Below are 14,382 nucleotides of genomic sequence, written 5' to 3'. Positions count from 1 at the left end.
GACACACAAAAACAAACACAAGCAATTAACTGCCCTATCTATTATTTCCTTTGAATCTACACATTTGGGCTTTGCCAGATCACCAACAGTAATGAGAGCTGTTGGACTGATTCTCCCTGTCCCATAGTTTCCCAGGTGGCATACTACCTGATAGAATGCACCAGGAAATATCAAAATAACATGAAAGCCTGATTTCTTGGGCAACTAATAGCAGATTAATGTAAAGATTTATAAGGTAATGTCAGTTTCTGAAATTGTTCGTAGGAGGAAGTAGCAGGTTAAGTTCTCTGTGAATTGGGGGTCAACCTCTCCCCCTCCATTGAAAGATGATCAAAAATATTCTGAAATACAGCTTATGATGAAGCAGACCTCATCTTGAAGAAAATCTCTATGTAGAGAGGAAGAAAAATAACAATTAGGATGCTTAAGTAGTGTAGTCTGATAGAAAGAGTCTCTAGACCTTCATTAAAATGGCAAGTAGAGTGCTAGTTTATGTTTAAATTATAAAAAACAAGATTCCAACATGCTACACAACTCTAATCTACTAGGGCATGTAAGTATATAGAGTAGACCTGCTTTAAATGGATTATCCACTTGCGTAGATTTAAGCACATACTTAAATAACCTACTGGATAGGGACCTACAAGCCTAGAAAGAGATTAAAAATTCATCAGACATTAAATGGATAGCTGGATTATAGTTCAAAAGAAATCCTTTGCTAAAAGTCATCTTATTAAAAAATAGTTGGAATTATTCAAAAAACATATTTCATTATCATTTCAGTAATTGAGTAATGAAAATAGATGTTTCAATTTCACTTCTAGTCAATTAAGCCATGGATTCTCCCTGAGGAAGAGGATTCCTCTGTGCTGGACTCTACCTGCTGCAAGGAGCATTTTCCATGGCATTTATGCATCTCCAGTACCATACAGAATTTCAAATGCTTTGAGGTGTAGCGATACAACCATGATCTCCTATAGATCAAAACCAGTCATCCCCAAATACCAGCCTCAGTGAGAGAGACTCAAGCCCACCACAACTTTGGCTATACTATAGAGCACCTGCCAGCAGGATGATTAGTTAGTTTTTAGGTACTTGCCGAAGCAGAGCTAACAGCACCTAAAACCAAGTTGCTCTGGGTGATGTCAGCAACGGTCCTGATTTATATGGGATGCAGGATGCCAAGGCATGACCCAGCAGCTTCATGCACACACCAGCCTGTACTCTCCAGGCACCGCAGCATGCTGCTGATCTCAATCCCCAGCTGCTGGCGTGTGGGGCTCTTAGGAGGCCCCAAGCATTCGTCCTGCCCGTAGGGAACGGCCTTTCCCTCGCCTTCCCTTGGGGCAGCTCAACCCTCCAGGGGTTCCTCTGCCGGGGTAGGGGTTTTGCAAAGCTTTGCTTTATTGTGCGAGCAATCCCACCTTCGCTGGGAAAGGAAGCAGGGCTGTATCACGCCTCTAGTGCGAGGAAGGGGGCGAGCCAACCTTGTCTGGGGGCTAGTGCCGCTGCTAGCCCGAAAGCAGGGAGAAGCGCCCAGACACAGGATGCCCGCGTTAACGTCCGCGAGCCGAGAGCTGTTTTACAGGAGACGGGAAAAAGACGGCAGCCCGGTGCTGCCTGCAGCCGCTCCGAGCAAACACGGCTCGTGCGCCAAGGCCCGTCCCTGGCTCCGCCGCTCCCAGGCACCGCTGCGGCGGCTCCAGCGGCAGGTGCTGGGGGCGGCTGCGTGGGGCGCGGCCCCGGTCCGGTCCCGAGAACGGAGAGAAGGATGGGGGCGAAGGGGAGGAAGGGCCAACGGGAGGAAGCAGCTGGAGAGGGGGGAAAGACCGAGGAGGGAGGGAAGGCGGGCGAGGAGACGGAGGGAAGGGAGGGGGAAGGAGAAGGAGGGGGTTGGAGGGGCAAGGGGGGTGCAAAGAGGCGCCGAGGGGCCGGAAAGGGAGGTGGGGAACACGAGGCGGGGGCAGGAGGAAGACGGGCAGGGCGAGGGCAGCCGCCGCGCCGTTAAAGTGCCGCGCCCTCAGGCACCCGCGGGCGTCTCGCGCCCCACCGCTGGGGCCGGGGGGTGGTCCCCGCCCCTCCCGGGCCCGCCCCGCGCGCCGCCGGCCGTACGGGGCCCCGCCGCCCCCGCCCCCGCCGGGCCGCGCGCGGGGCAGGGCGGAGGCGCGGAGCTGACCGCCCCGAGCCGGCTCCGCTGCCGGCCGCCCCGCCGGCTCCGTGCCCGTGGCCCCAGAGGGGCTCCAGCGCCGGCGCGTCCGCCAGGGGCGAAGGCGGCGGCCCCCGGGACCATGCTGTGAGCAGGCGGCAAGCGAAGTTGCGGTGGAAGATGAACAACGCCGGTAAGTGCGCGGCTCTGCGGGCACGGCTCTCCGCAGCCGGGCATCTTTTCCCCGGTGCTGACAGCCGCCGGGCGGTCGCCCTCCCTCCGGTACCGGCATCCTTCCTCCTGCGGCTGGGCGCCGCTCCCCGCCGCCGGCACCCCTCGGCCCGGCAGCCGGCGCCCAGGGCCGGTCCAGCCCGGCCCCTGCCTCGGGTGCTGCCCGGTTCCCGCGGGATTCGTAGGGGTCCCTCGGCCGTGGCGGTGGCGAGCCGAGGGCTCCGGGAAGACCCAGGCCGGCAAACCGGGAGGGCCGCGTCTGTTGCGGGACGTGGCTCTGCCTCGGACATGCTCGCACTTCCACAAAGCCCCTGGGAAATTTGTTGTGACTTCCTCTGGGAAGTCTGGAGTTTTGGGGTAGTGTTTTTTGCAATGGGCAAGAAGTTCTGCAAGCCCAAACCTTTCCTTCTGTCTTCTGTTAATTTCCCAGAAATTTTCCCTGGCGGAAACTGGGGAGGTGAGGGAGACTGGATGAGAAGGGAAGAGCTATTAAAGAGAAGACGTTCAACAGTTAGACATTAAAATAAGTGACTGAAAACTTGGGGCAAACTTCAAATTCTCCACCGACTTTCTGATTTTAAGGATGAGGCCTATGTAAAAACTGTAGACGGGAAATAATTACTACCAGCTTCTGAGTTAATTAGAAAAATCTAATGCTGCACAGAGGTAGAGAGGAAAAGAAACAGTCCCTTGGTGTCAGCCCTAAAATTTTCCTCCACAATTCCTTCTTGCAGAGAGTGAATGTCACCCGGCACCTCACTCGCATGGATATGTCCTGAAGCCTAGAGATCTCACGGCTAGATGGCTGGCCTTGCCATTGTCATATGTTGGGAAACTGTGAATCACTGTTTGCCCAAACACAGGAAGACGGTATTGGAAAGGATCACTTAGGTCCAACCCAGCCCTCTGCTGTTGTATTGGGTTGTCATACCACTCCTCTGAGCTTATAGCTGTCCTTGGAGTGGGGAATAGGATGCTTTCCTACCCCAAAGTGGTGACATTTCCGTGCCCTTTCCTTGTTCTTTTTGGACTGGACTCTGGCCCTCCCAGGAAACAAACTCATTTGAAGGTTAAGCAAGCCAGCCAAAAGTTGCTTTAGTTGTGATGCTCCAACCTCTCTTTCTTCATCTTTCCATTATTTAAAAATGAGCAGCTCTGATTTGGTGTGATCTTGGTGGATGCGCAGTGTAAGGAACGTCAAATTATTCCGCTCTAAACTCTGAAATTTTGTTAGCAATTTTCTTTGTTCAGGAGCATGGGGCTGAATGGGACTACCTTCATTACCGAAAGCAGTAACCTATTGTTAGAAATCACAAAGTCATATTACTCCTTTTATCAATTCATCAGGTTATACAAAACATTTTAGGCAGCTCTCCTGCTACTCTTCTCAGGAAGCTGAGAACTGCTTACTCTTGTCACTCCTCCTAGTTTCCAAACCAGTTTCATGGCCATTTATTCTTGGGATTACATTGTCCTTTTGCTTAAAAATAGTTCTTTTCCTCCTCTGGTGTTTACCTCCAGGTTGTATTTATAGAGAGTGTTCATATCCCTTCTCAGCCTTTGTTTTGTGCATTCACACAATGCAAGGAATGTCTCTCCCATCAGTGCAAAGCAGAACTTCCTATTGAATCTGAAGGAGAGAGGTGTTTATTAACTGGCGCAGCTCAGGGACCCACATCAGTGGTCTTTGTATTACAGTAACACATAGCACCAGTAAGCAGTCATACGTGCAGGCACATAAGGCAGCTTTGATCCCACAGAAGTTAAAATAAGGACGGATAGAAAACAGGAAGGGAGATATGGATTATCCTCAGAGATGCAGAACTGATACGAAAAGAAAAATGGAGCAATCCAGCAGGGTCACAGGAAATCTGTGGTGAGTGACAAGAGAGAGCCCCATCTCCCAGCCTCACGCACAGGACCTGCCAGGCTCTTGGTACGTGTTTGTTTGCTGGGTGCTGAAATGGTGCTGCCCAAAGGATGAAGGTACAGATGTTAGAATCCAAATTGTTCATAGGCATAAGTAGATCAGACATTCTTTCAGCTGCTACTGAAATTGGTAGAGGAAAAGCTGCCATATGTACCTGTAAAAAATTTTAAAAAATCTAATCACTGTTGTCTTTGGCTCCCAGAAAGCAATATATGAAACAGCAGGTGAATATAAGCTGTCTGCTGCAGTGTGAGCTTCCTGTGGTGAAATCACAGACAAATTGGAAACATCACAAACATTTAAAGTTATATTGAAAAGAAATATATGCTAGTAACTTAGAACCAAGATTATTTGTAATCATACATACAGGGTTTTTCCACAGACAGTTCCCACGGCCATACCAAGACATGTATGTACAGCCTGTTTAGAGTCAGTGAAAATGCTGGAGAATTTGTGAAGGATCAAGATATTTGGTGTTGAAACTTATCCTTTTCTCATTATACTGTCTTTATATTTTTCCATTTGCCTAGCAGTGCTTCTCTGTGGGATATTATGCTGTTATATTTATAGATAGCTGTAATGAAGTTAGATAGTAAGACAAACTTGTAAACTGTTGATCAGACATTCCAGAGTCATAATGCATTGATCTAATCATCGAGGATGGATTCCAATAATTGTACAGTACAGCATTTTATTTCTACAGGGTGGGGCGCGCTCTGACAGCCCAGATGATAATATTTCAATTAAGATTTGTAAGGAGACAAAATTCCCTTGGGATAGTTACTACTGTCTATGGGTCTGTCTCCACACTAGTGAAACCTTCATGCTGTGTGGGCTTGCAGAGGACTTTTGATCAGTCGCTTGAAGGATATACATTGTTAACAGAACACAGATTCTTTGCAAAAATACCAGAATTATGGAGAAGCTGAAATCCCATTTTCGTAAATGACTGAGGCATTTAGGAGCCCTTTCTGGCTTTGAATAGGACCTAAGACCTGAAGTGCCTGAAGTCTCAGCTCTCAAAAGACTTAAGTAGCTCATTGCTGTTAAAGTCAAAGTGGAAACTGGTGCCTAAATCTGGACTTGGGTCCCATTTGAAAAGAAGACTTGCAGTCCTGTACCATTAGAAAATTCAAGCCTAAACACCTTTTCCATTTCAAGTGACTCCCCTGCAACTGTTTTCATTTCTTAGGTAACTACTGTTACTTTAAACCTGTTATTTTTCTCTGACTGTGTGAAATAAGTGATGAATTCACGTGCTATAAACCAGATATTTTTGCAGCGAATAGTACAAAAATTATGACATCTCAGTTATTTACAGTATATCCTGGGGTCCTACCAGTGGCAGCACTAGTGTTTTATGAGTTGAGACCCCTCAAAGGGATTATACTTTCGTTGTAAATCATGCTACCTCATCTATTTTATCTCCAATGTATTGAGGCAGGTTACACAGCTTATGCTGGGTACTTACCTCAATTCAGAATTACATTAAAATGGCTTATCTGCATAAGCAGCTTAAACACACCCTCGGTGTCTGATTCGGACAGCTGGCAGAATTGTAGTTACAGCTTGGAGCATATAGGTTCTTATACTGCAGACAAAATAAGTGAGTTTTAGGAGTCACTTTTCTTGTCTCGCTTTACATTTCTGCCAGAATTACTGCAGTGGTTGGTGTCCATGTCCTTCCATGTCCAAAGCCAGCTCTTCATCCATGAGGAAGATCTGTCTGTTTCATTTACCGTGAAACTCCATGTGTTATTTTGATGGGAAGTTCTGTCTACCATCCAATCATAGAACAATTTCTTCTCTAAGGAGTAGGGACCATGGTGAAAGCATAAAACCTTTTGTTAGACAAACTGAAATAGACACAAGTAGAGAATTTCTTCTCTGTCTTGCTTTTGTAAAAACTTGGTGTTGTTTTGGTAGCTGATGTATGGAAACTTCTGCGTGTGACTATACAGAGCAGCTGCACTGTTTCCATTAGTTCCTGGATTTGTACAGCACTTGGTGCATGTGGCTTTTGTTCATAGTATGAGCTCTTGGACAGCACAGTTATTCTCTGATGTGAAAGAGTGTGAATATGATGGCTGCTGGTATAGGCAAGTTTTTTTGTTGTTTCATGTTGTTGTCTGGTTGATAAGATAAAAGGATACAAGTTGTTTCACGGTAGAACTTCTTCTGGGTCCAAACCATTTTTGTGTCTATAATAGTGTTTGGGCAAGTGACATTCTGTGATCCTGTGACATGTAAAAGAATTCCTATATTTACTACAACTCTTAGGGTTGCGTGTTCTTATTTCCTCAGTAGGGGGACTTTACTTGCTTGAAGTGGGGAATCTGATTCTCATCTTTGGAAGAAGTTACAGATTGGAATTGAGGAGATTGTATAGATGCAAAGACATACATTAATGTCTGTGTATTTTAGTTGTACACTGATTTTAGAGAGAAGCATTTATATAACAGGGATACACTCTTGGTTAATTAGGCTGGAGACTGGCTAACGGGCAGTAGAGAATCTCTTTAGCAGTTATCTCTGTATCAATATCAAATGGTAGTATATATAATGCAGGGATAATGAATAGGTTGATACTGTTCAATATTTTTATGGTTGGAAAGCAAATAGAAAAGTATCAGATGACAAAGTTCACTTTATGATGCAAAAATTGGTGACAGGGTCATTAACAATGGTAGGCAGGGCAGTTATAGAAACAGATCAGGATCATTAAGTTGGATCCAGTCAAACTAATTACACTTAATGTATGTTATAAAGCTATCAGTTAGAGACAACAAACAGGGAAAACGTAGCCTTGGGAACAATTGAGAAGTCATAATTTACAAGCAAGTCAACCTGATATATTGACAAGCTAATAAAGAATAGTGAGAACCAGGTCTAAGAAAGTACTGAGCTGTGTAGATAGCATCATCAGTACCCACTCTGGAATTCCTCTTATAGGTCTGCACTATATATCTTATAGGGGCTCCTGGAAAATTGGAAAAGATCAGGAAAAAAAAAATCTAAAAGACAAGACTTCAGGAAAGGAGAAATTGTCCAACTGCAAAGATTTAACAAGTTCATCTAATCAATTTACCAAAACCAGGATTGCACAGAGATGTGGTTATAGGGAAGTATATGTCTTCTCCAGAGAAATACTGAATAATAAAAGAGTTTTTAACCTAGCAGAAGAAACAATAGTAAATGCTGAGGATAGAAGCCAGACAGCGCTGACTGGAAATAAAGGCTTTGTTTTTAAAAATCTGCAATTCATTATGGAAATAAGATAAGGAGTATACTAAGGTATATACCCACCTCTTACTCTGTTCAGACTGAAGCTTTCTAGAAAAAAAGTTTTGCCTTTATTCTGATATAACTGAGTGAAATTACACAGCTTCTGATTAGAGCTGAATAATACTTTGATGCCATTTCCCAGACGTTTTCCCTCTACCTCCTGTTTCTCATCCACTTTCTGTCTGTGGATTTGAAGCCTTTGTTCCTGGGCAGGAGTATTGAGAATCAGGACTTGGGTGCATTGGTTCCTACTGAAATTCTAGGTTTGGTGTGGTCTCATCACACTATTGCAGTGGAGTCTTTCTATCTGCATGGTCACTTCCATTTAAAAGCATTCTTGCCCTCTTTTTCTCAATGTCTCTCTCGTTTTAACTTGTATCTGAATTGAATTAATGACAAAGGAATGAGGAAACCACAGGCCACACAGGTTTGTTGGTCAGAAAAAGCTACTTTAAGCATCATAAGAGATGCTTGAACTTGGCTGTGGCACCAAAGGTAGAACTAGTATCTACACTGTGGAGCTAACTCATTTCTTGGGCCACTGTCAAAAGTCCATGGACCTGGGACAAGTTTACAGAAGTCCTTGTAAATGTGAAACCTCAGTACTTAAGTATTCACCCCAATCCAGTTGTTTGGTGGGGTGGAGATGTTGGTAGTTATGGTCCCTTATTAGCCTTAATTAAATTCTAGGCTAATTCCAAAATTAAATCTGGAGAACATCTGAAAATGGGTAGTTGCAGTGTTTCAGGCAATACCCCACTTTTCAAAGAAATATGAAAAGTGAGGGCTGTGTCAGTTGATTGGTATTGCAGGAGAGCTGCTAGGCTTACTGTCCACCACTTAGATGTGAAGAGGGACAGGGGTGGAGAGCAGAGCAGTTTTGTGTGGGCCATGGCAGGAACAAAACCATGCTGAAATGCAGGTTTGCCTGAAGGAAGGTGGGTAAGGAAAGGAAGCTGTCCTTGTCAGTACAAGGAAACATCAAACAATAAGGGGAGGAGCAGGCTAAAGAAATTCCTATTCCCCAAGAGTTTCCTTTTAAGCACAAGGTGGGTGTGTCTCCCTCCAACATAAAATGTATCCTAAAATAAACATGAGCCATTATTTGTGAACATACATGTTTCTTATGGTGTAATGTTGTTTTTTATCCATTTAGAAGTTACAGCCAGATTCTTTTAAATGGTTCATACACCAAAGGAAGCAGAAATTGAAACAGAGTGAAGTTGTAATAAAAGACAAGCGGTGGTCCATTGTGCTTGACAGATTTGCTCTCTTTTCAGTAATTGTTAGGATTTATTTTAAACACTTGTGTATGCACACAGCCCCAAAAGGGGAAAATTGTTAAATGAACTTCATGGAAGGTAAGAACAACACATTGAGTACTTAGGAAAAAAAAATCCAAATTTGAAGTGGCCAATAGTTGGCCCAGTGGGAAAGAGTAGGACACCGCAATGCCTATTGTCAACATACTTTGAACAGGGCCAGTTATCATAAATTCTCTTCCCCAGCAATGTCACTGAAGGCAGCAGGAGGAGGAATTCAAGATTACTTAATTCTTCTTGCTACAGAAAATTTACCACTGAAGGGAAATCAGGTCACCATTTTCAAAGTATATCTTTTTTAAGGTGGATGCCTGCATGGTTATTTTGCGTAGAGAAAATGAGGTAATTTAATTACTTTGTATCTAGTTTGTTCATAAGCCAAAGCTTTGAAGATCCAGGCATTCTCCATGCTCCAGTCTTTTTCTCACTGCTTGTTGTTCCAGTACAAACAGTCTCTGATAAGAATGCCATCCTTCTCCACAAGTAGCCTCAAACCTCCTATTCTCTCTTCTGAACATGAACCATTTTATTCAAAGCCAGTAAGGGCATGTACCTCCTACAAAGTGCTATTTCTGCAGGTCAGATCAAATTGTGACATATCCTAGTGACTTCCAGCTTTGAGTAGTAGGGACACAAAATAAAGCAAGGAGTTAAAAATGGTGAGATTACAGGATCATGGGTCATCTGTTTCATTCTTTATTCTATGTCATAATCTCCAGGTTGACTATTGCTGGAGAAGCAAAGGAGGAACAGCAGGATATTCTCTGCCTGCTGAGGGTCTGCAGAGCACAAGGGCGCTTTAGGGAGAGTCTGCATCACTGAAGGGATCTTGTGCTACAGAGTATATTTTCTGAAAGTCCCCACAGAGCTACTGGTATAATCACTACCTGGAATTAGAAAAAATGTCTGGGCTGTTCCTGGAAGCTGATTTATATTTTGAGGTTATTCCTTTTCAGGTTAAAACTGTGGTGACATTCATTTCTAGAATCTGAGGTGACTGATAAGCACACAGATCACAGATGCTCACTTCCAAGCTAAATAAGGTGTTGAAGATGAAATAATATATATGCAGCTAGCTCCCTTTATCTGCAAAGCAACCTTGCAGATAAAGCAACAGTGCTACATGGAAGCTGGACTCCTTCTGCATTAGAAGTCACTGGTATAAGATAAAGTGTAGTGTAGAATATATTCTGGTGTATTTAATAAGAAACCAAGATGACTAACGTGTCTTCTCTCTCTTCTCTCCAGAAATCACAAAGCCACCACTAGCACCGAAACCAAAAATTATCGGTCATCTTTCTCCAGTAACTGTCTCCAAATTTTCTCCTTCGCTGCCAAGGGCTGACATTCTTCATAACCCGAACTCTATGTCTAGAGGTCCCAAACCACCTATTGCTCCCAAGCCAAAACTCTCTGCTGACACTGAGGGCAAATCCAGTGTTTATACCAACAATAACTTAAATAAGTGCTCAAATGGTAAATTGATCTTTCTTGATGGAGAGCTGTATGAAGGAAATCAATGCCATGCTGATTGCCCAGAATCTGAGGCAGATAATGAATACATTGCAGTTCCTGAAGCTCAGCTGACCAGGAAAAACTGCAATGACTTGGAACATGAGCTTGATCAGAGCTTAGATTTCTCTGCAGAGAATGAAGTCTTGGAAACTCCAGAAGAGACAGAGAAGGAACAGGACAACATTCCTAATGATGAGGACACAAGCAATCAAGCAGTTGAGCACCGTAACTCTTTGGATATTGCTGAACCAGTAGAACCAGACTCTGAAGCCTCAACTGTAGACTGTGGCCAGTCTGAGGCACTTTGTGAGGAGACCTCAGATGCCCCTGATGAGAATTATTGTTCTTCCAAGAATGTAGATGAAGATGTTGTAGGTGATTGTAGTGAAACCAAAAACAAGGAGGAAACTTCTAGCAGTCTTGAACTGGTTGCAGACTATAGTGAGATTGACAGTGATAACATTTTGAATAGAGATAAGGACCTAATGGGTGATACCTGTGAAGATATCATTCTGACGCCACCTCCTGCAGATGAATCGATCCTAGGTTGTGAAAAAGCAGGGGAGGATGAGGAGGAACTGCCTGAGATTTTAGAAAATGGAGATGGATGTCCAGCACATGACAGTGATCGCAGTGTGTATGCACAGCTTGATTTGAATATGGAAGAGGGATTCAAAAATGATGACAGTGCAAGTCTTGACATGCTGCCCAATGAGACCAGTGAGGAAACAGCTCTTGGCTTAGAACTGCTTGAAGGTGAACCCAGTGCTGAGAGTGGTTTGGGAGATTCTACCCATCAAGTAGCAGCTGAAGAGGAGAAAGCAGATACAGATGAGTACAATAATACAAACACAGAAAGCGCCAGTGATGGTTTCCAGATCACTGAGAGAAGAGGTGAGGAGACATCAGAGGTAGCCTGTGAAGCAAGCAAAGACTCTGTGAAAGAGGAGGAAGAAGCTGTGAAAGCAGAAAACGTGGATGATGGCTGTCAAATTGCTCCTTTTGAGAATTACTATGGTGAGGAAGTACCCACAGAACATTCAGATGAGAATCTGCAAACAGAAGGGACCTCTCTGAATGGGAATGGTCAGATTTCTGATACTCTACCTAGTGGTCCAGGGATGGAACCAGAGCTGGAAGATGTGCCTGTTGAAGAGCATAGTGAAAGGGTTGTTGAAACCTCTAAGTCAGACGAGCTGCAGCTTGAAGACAATGAAGTGGAAGCAAAAAGCCTCAGCAAAAGTGTCTTAAGTTCAACTCAACAGGTTCCATGTGAGGAAGAGTTAGAAGTCTGTAAGCATGGTAAAATGAATGTAAAACATGGGACCAAAAATGTGTTGCATGAAAACCTAGCACTCCCTGAAGTAGTCATTGTGCCTGAAGAATCAGAGGAAAGAGAAACTAGCAGTGATTCCCTAGATGACCCATATGTACTTCCCGCAGAAAATGAAATCACTTGTGATGGGCAGACTGATTCAGGAGCTGATCACAGTAAGAAGGGTGAATTAGGTATGGATGGTGAAAACAACTTGCTGACCATTGATCGTAAAAGCGTTGTCACTAGAACACGGTCGCTCTCTGGGAAAATGCCAGGCTATGTGCCAGAAACAGTTCCAGAAGAAACTGGACCTGAAACTGATTTACTGCCTTCCTGCAATGGCTCTGGGACTGAAGATGTAAGCAATAGTTTATTTTCAGTGGAAGGAAAAACAATGGAAGCCAATAGGGCATTACCAACCAAGTCAAGACGTTTTATTTTATATCCTCGGTCTTATTCTGTTGAAGGGAGAGAGATACCTGTCTCCATTTACAAAGAAAGTGATGGCTATGTACTTGATGATGGTAGAATAAAAAGGACAGAAGACAACTTGTCTTTGCCTTGTGTTAATGGTTCCTCAGGTAGTTTTTCCCAGGGAAATCTTTCATCAGGTGTATCTACTCCATCCTCAGTTGTTGATATACCACCTCCTTTTGAACTTGCCTACATCACCAAAAAGCCAATCACTAAAAGTTCGCCTTCACTTTTGATAGAGAATGAGTCACCTGATAAGTATTCCAAGAAAAAGAAGTCTTCCTTTAAGAGGTTCCTCACTCTAAAATTCAAGAAGAAGACGGAAAATAAAGTCCATGTAGATGTTAATGTTTCCTCTTCGAGGTCCTCATCAGAATCCAGCTATCATGGGCCTCTGAGACTGCTGGAGCTGGACAGGAGAAGCCTAAGTAGCTCACCTCAACTAAAATCACATGTGGGGAAGCTCCGTGCATCTGAGTCTCCCTCAGCTGTTCTTTTCTATAAGGATGGTAAGAGAAAAGGAACACCCAAGTCCTTCAGCAGGAGTGTGTCAAGGGTGGAGTCCTTTGAGGACCGGTCCAGACCTCCTTTCATGCCACTTCCATTAACAAAACCTAGATCCATTTCTTTTCCCAATGCTGACACTTCTGACTATGAGAACATTCCAGCTATGAGCTCTGATTATGAAAATATACAAATTCCTCCTCGAAGATCCACAAGAGCAGGAACTTTTACTGAGTTTTTCGAAGATCCCAGCAGGGCATTATCTGCTGCTAATGAGAATGATGGCTATGTGGATATGAGCAGCTTCACTGGCTTTGAGAACAAGCAGCAAACCACAGAGCAGGAAACAGAAAGGTATTGTAATACATTATTATGTAAGACCTGCTAGCTTTGGCCAGAAAGGCAAGGCCTGCCCTGCTAGGTACCATAGGCAGATCTTCCATGTTGCTTGGCTTATGTCCCTCTCAGGAAATGCTCACAAAGCAAAACTAGAAGAATATAAATTAAGCCTTTATCAGTGAAGAAAAAAAAAAAAAGACAACAAATTAACTCTTAACTTTGTAAATGGGTTCCAGCAACTGTGGTGGATCTGGATCCTATAGTTTGCAAATACAGGCCAAAAGATCTTTCACTCAGACAGTGGTGAGGCACTGGAACAGCTTACCCAGAGAGGTTGTGGATGCCCCATTCCTGGAGGCATTCAAGACCAGGTTAGATGAGGCCCCAAGCAACCTGATCTAGTGGGTGTTACTTATATATGTGTAATTCAATTTCAAACTACAGCAGTTAAGTATAGACCATAAAATCCCAAACCACGAGCTAATCAGACTAAATAATTAATTTTAAAAGTTGCTTTAAAGCCTATCATTAAGGATCTTTGACAGAGTTGTTGATTTCTGAATGAATTAAATGTCTGAAATCATATGCATTGCTAGGTTTAATAATAATCTTTCATCCCCATTCCATTAGGTTATTTGCAAATACAAAAATGTTCCAGAGCTATCCCTTTCGATAGTTACATAGGTGCAATGCACTCAAGATGTTTGAATTAATATTCCATTATTACATTTCTATTGTCAGATTATAGCATACAATCGGCGGAGTGCAAATATATAAATAAGAAGGGTATTTTCAGTTAAGATCATGGTAACATAGAAAACAAGGTGGAAAATTAATGAAAAAAAATATTTTTAATGCAGTCACATTTTGTTAGGGCTATGTGAAAATATAAAAATCATCTAAGGTATTTCAGACTGGGGAGTGAAAAAAATGTCTTTAACACCTTCGAGTCTTGCACACTCATTCTAAGACTAGAATGATGTACAGTGCATTGTCTATTTGAGAGAGGCAAGAGTTGGTGGTGGGGCAGCATGAGGGAAGACATTTCATCAGTGTTTAAGATGTGGATCAAACGTGCCTGAAGCTGAGGGTTTTGGGATGCAGGCCTGCAACTTAGCTTTTTGGAGATATGGGCTACCTGCAGTGTTGGGATCCTCATTGGTGCTGACACTGGGGCATACATGGTGGAGTACAGTGCAACTTCGCAACACACGGCCACATCCCCATGGTAGGGCTCAGCAGAAGTTGCCTTGGCAGGGCCTGACAGCCCATTAGTCATGTTCCTTTCAGTGGTTTGAATTGCACCCCACACACTGAC

The 14,382-nt window shown here is 43.7% G+C and overlaps 1 protein-coding gene across 1 annotated transcript in view; it reads left to right on the top strand.

The window, feature by feature from the left end:
- Positions 1-2,173: 2,173 nt before the first annotated feature.
- Positions 2,174-14,382, top strand: part of FGD5 (FYVE, RhoGEF and PH domain containing 5) — a 100,522-nt gene continuing 88,313 nt past the window's right edge. The window contains exons 1-2 of the mRNA XM_032193886.1: positions 2,174-2,339; positions 10,163-13,079. Coding sequence (XP_032049777.1) covers positions 2,327-2,339; positions 10,163-13,079 — 2,930 coding nt within the window. The 5' untranslated portion in view covers positions 2,174-2,326. The remainder of the gene's footprint in view (positions 2,340-10,162; positions 13,080-14,382) is intronic.

Source organism: Aythya fuligula, chromosome 10 (assembly GCF_009819795.1).
Source record: "Aythya fuligula isolate bAytFul2 chromosome 10, bAytFul2.pri, whole genome shotgun sequence".
NCBI lineage: Eukaryota > Metazoa > Chordata > Aves > Anseriformes > Anatidae > Aythya > Aythya fuligula.
Note: the sequence above shows the minus strand (reverse complement) of the source record. Positions and strands in the feature narration are given on the sequence as shown.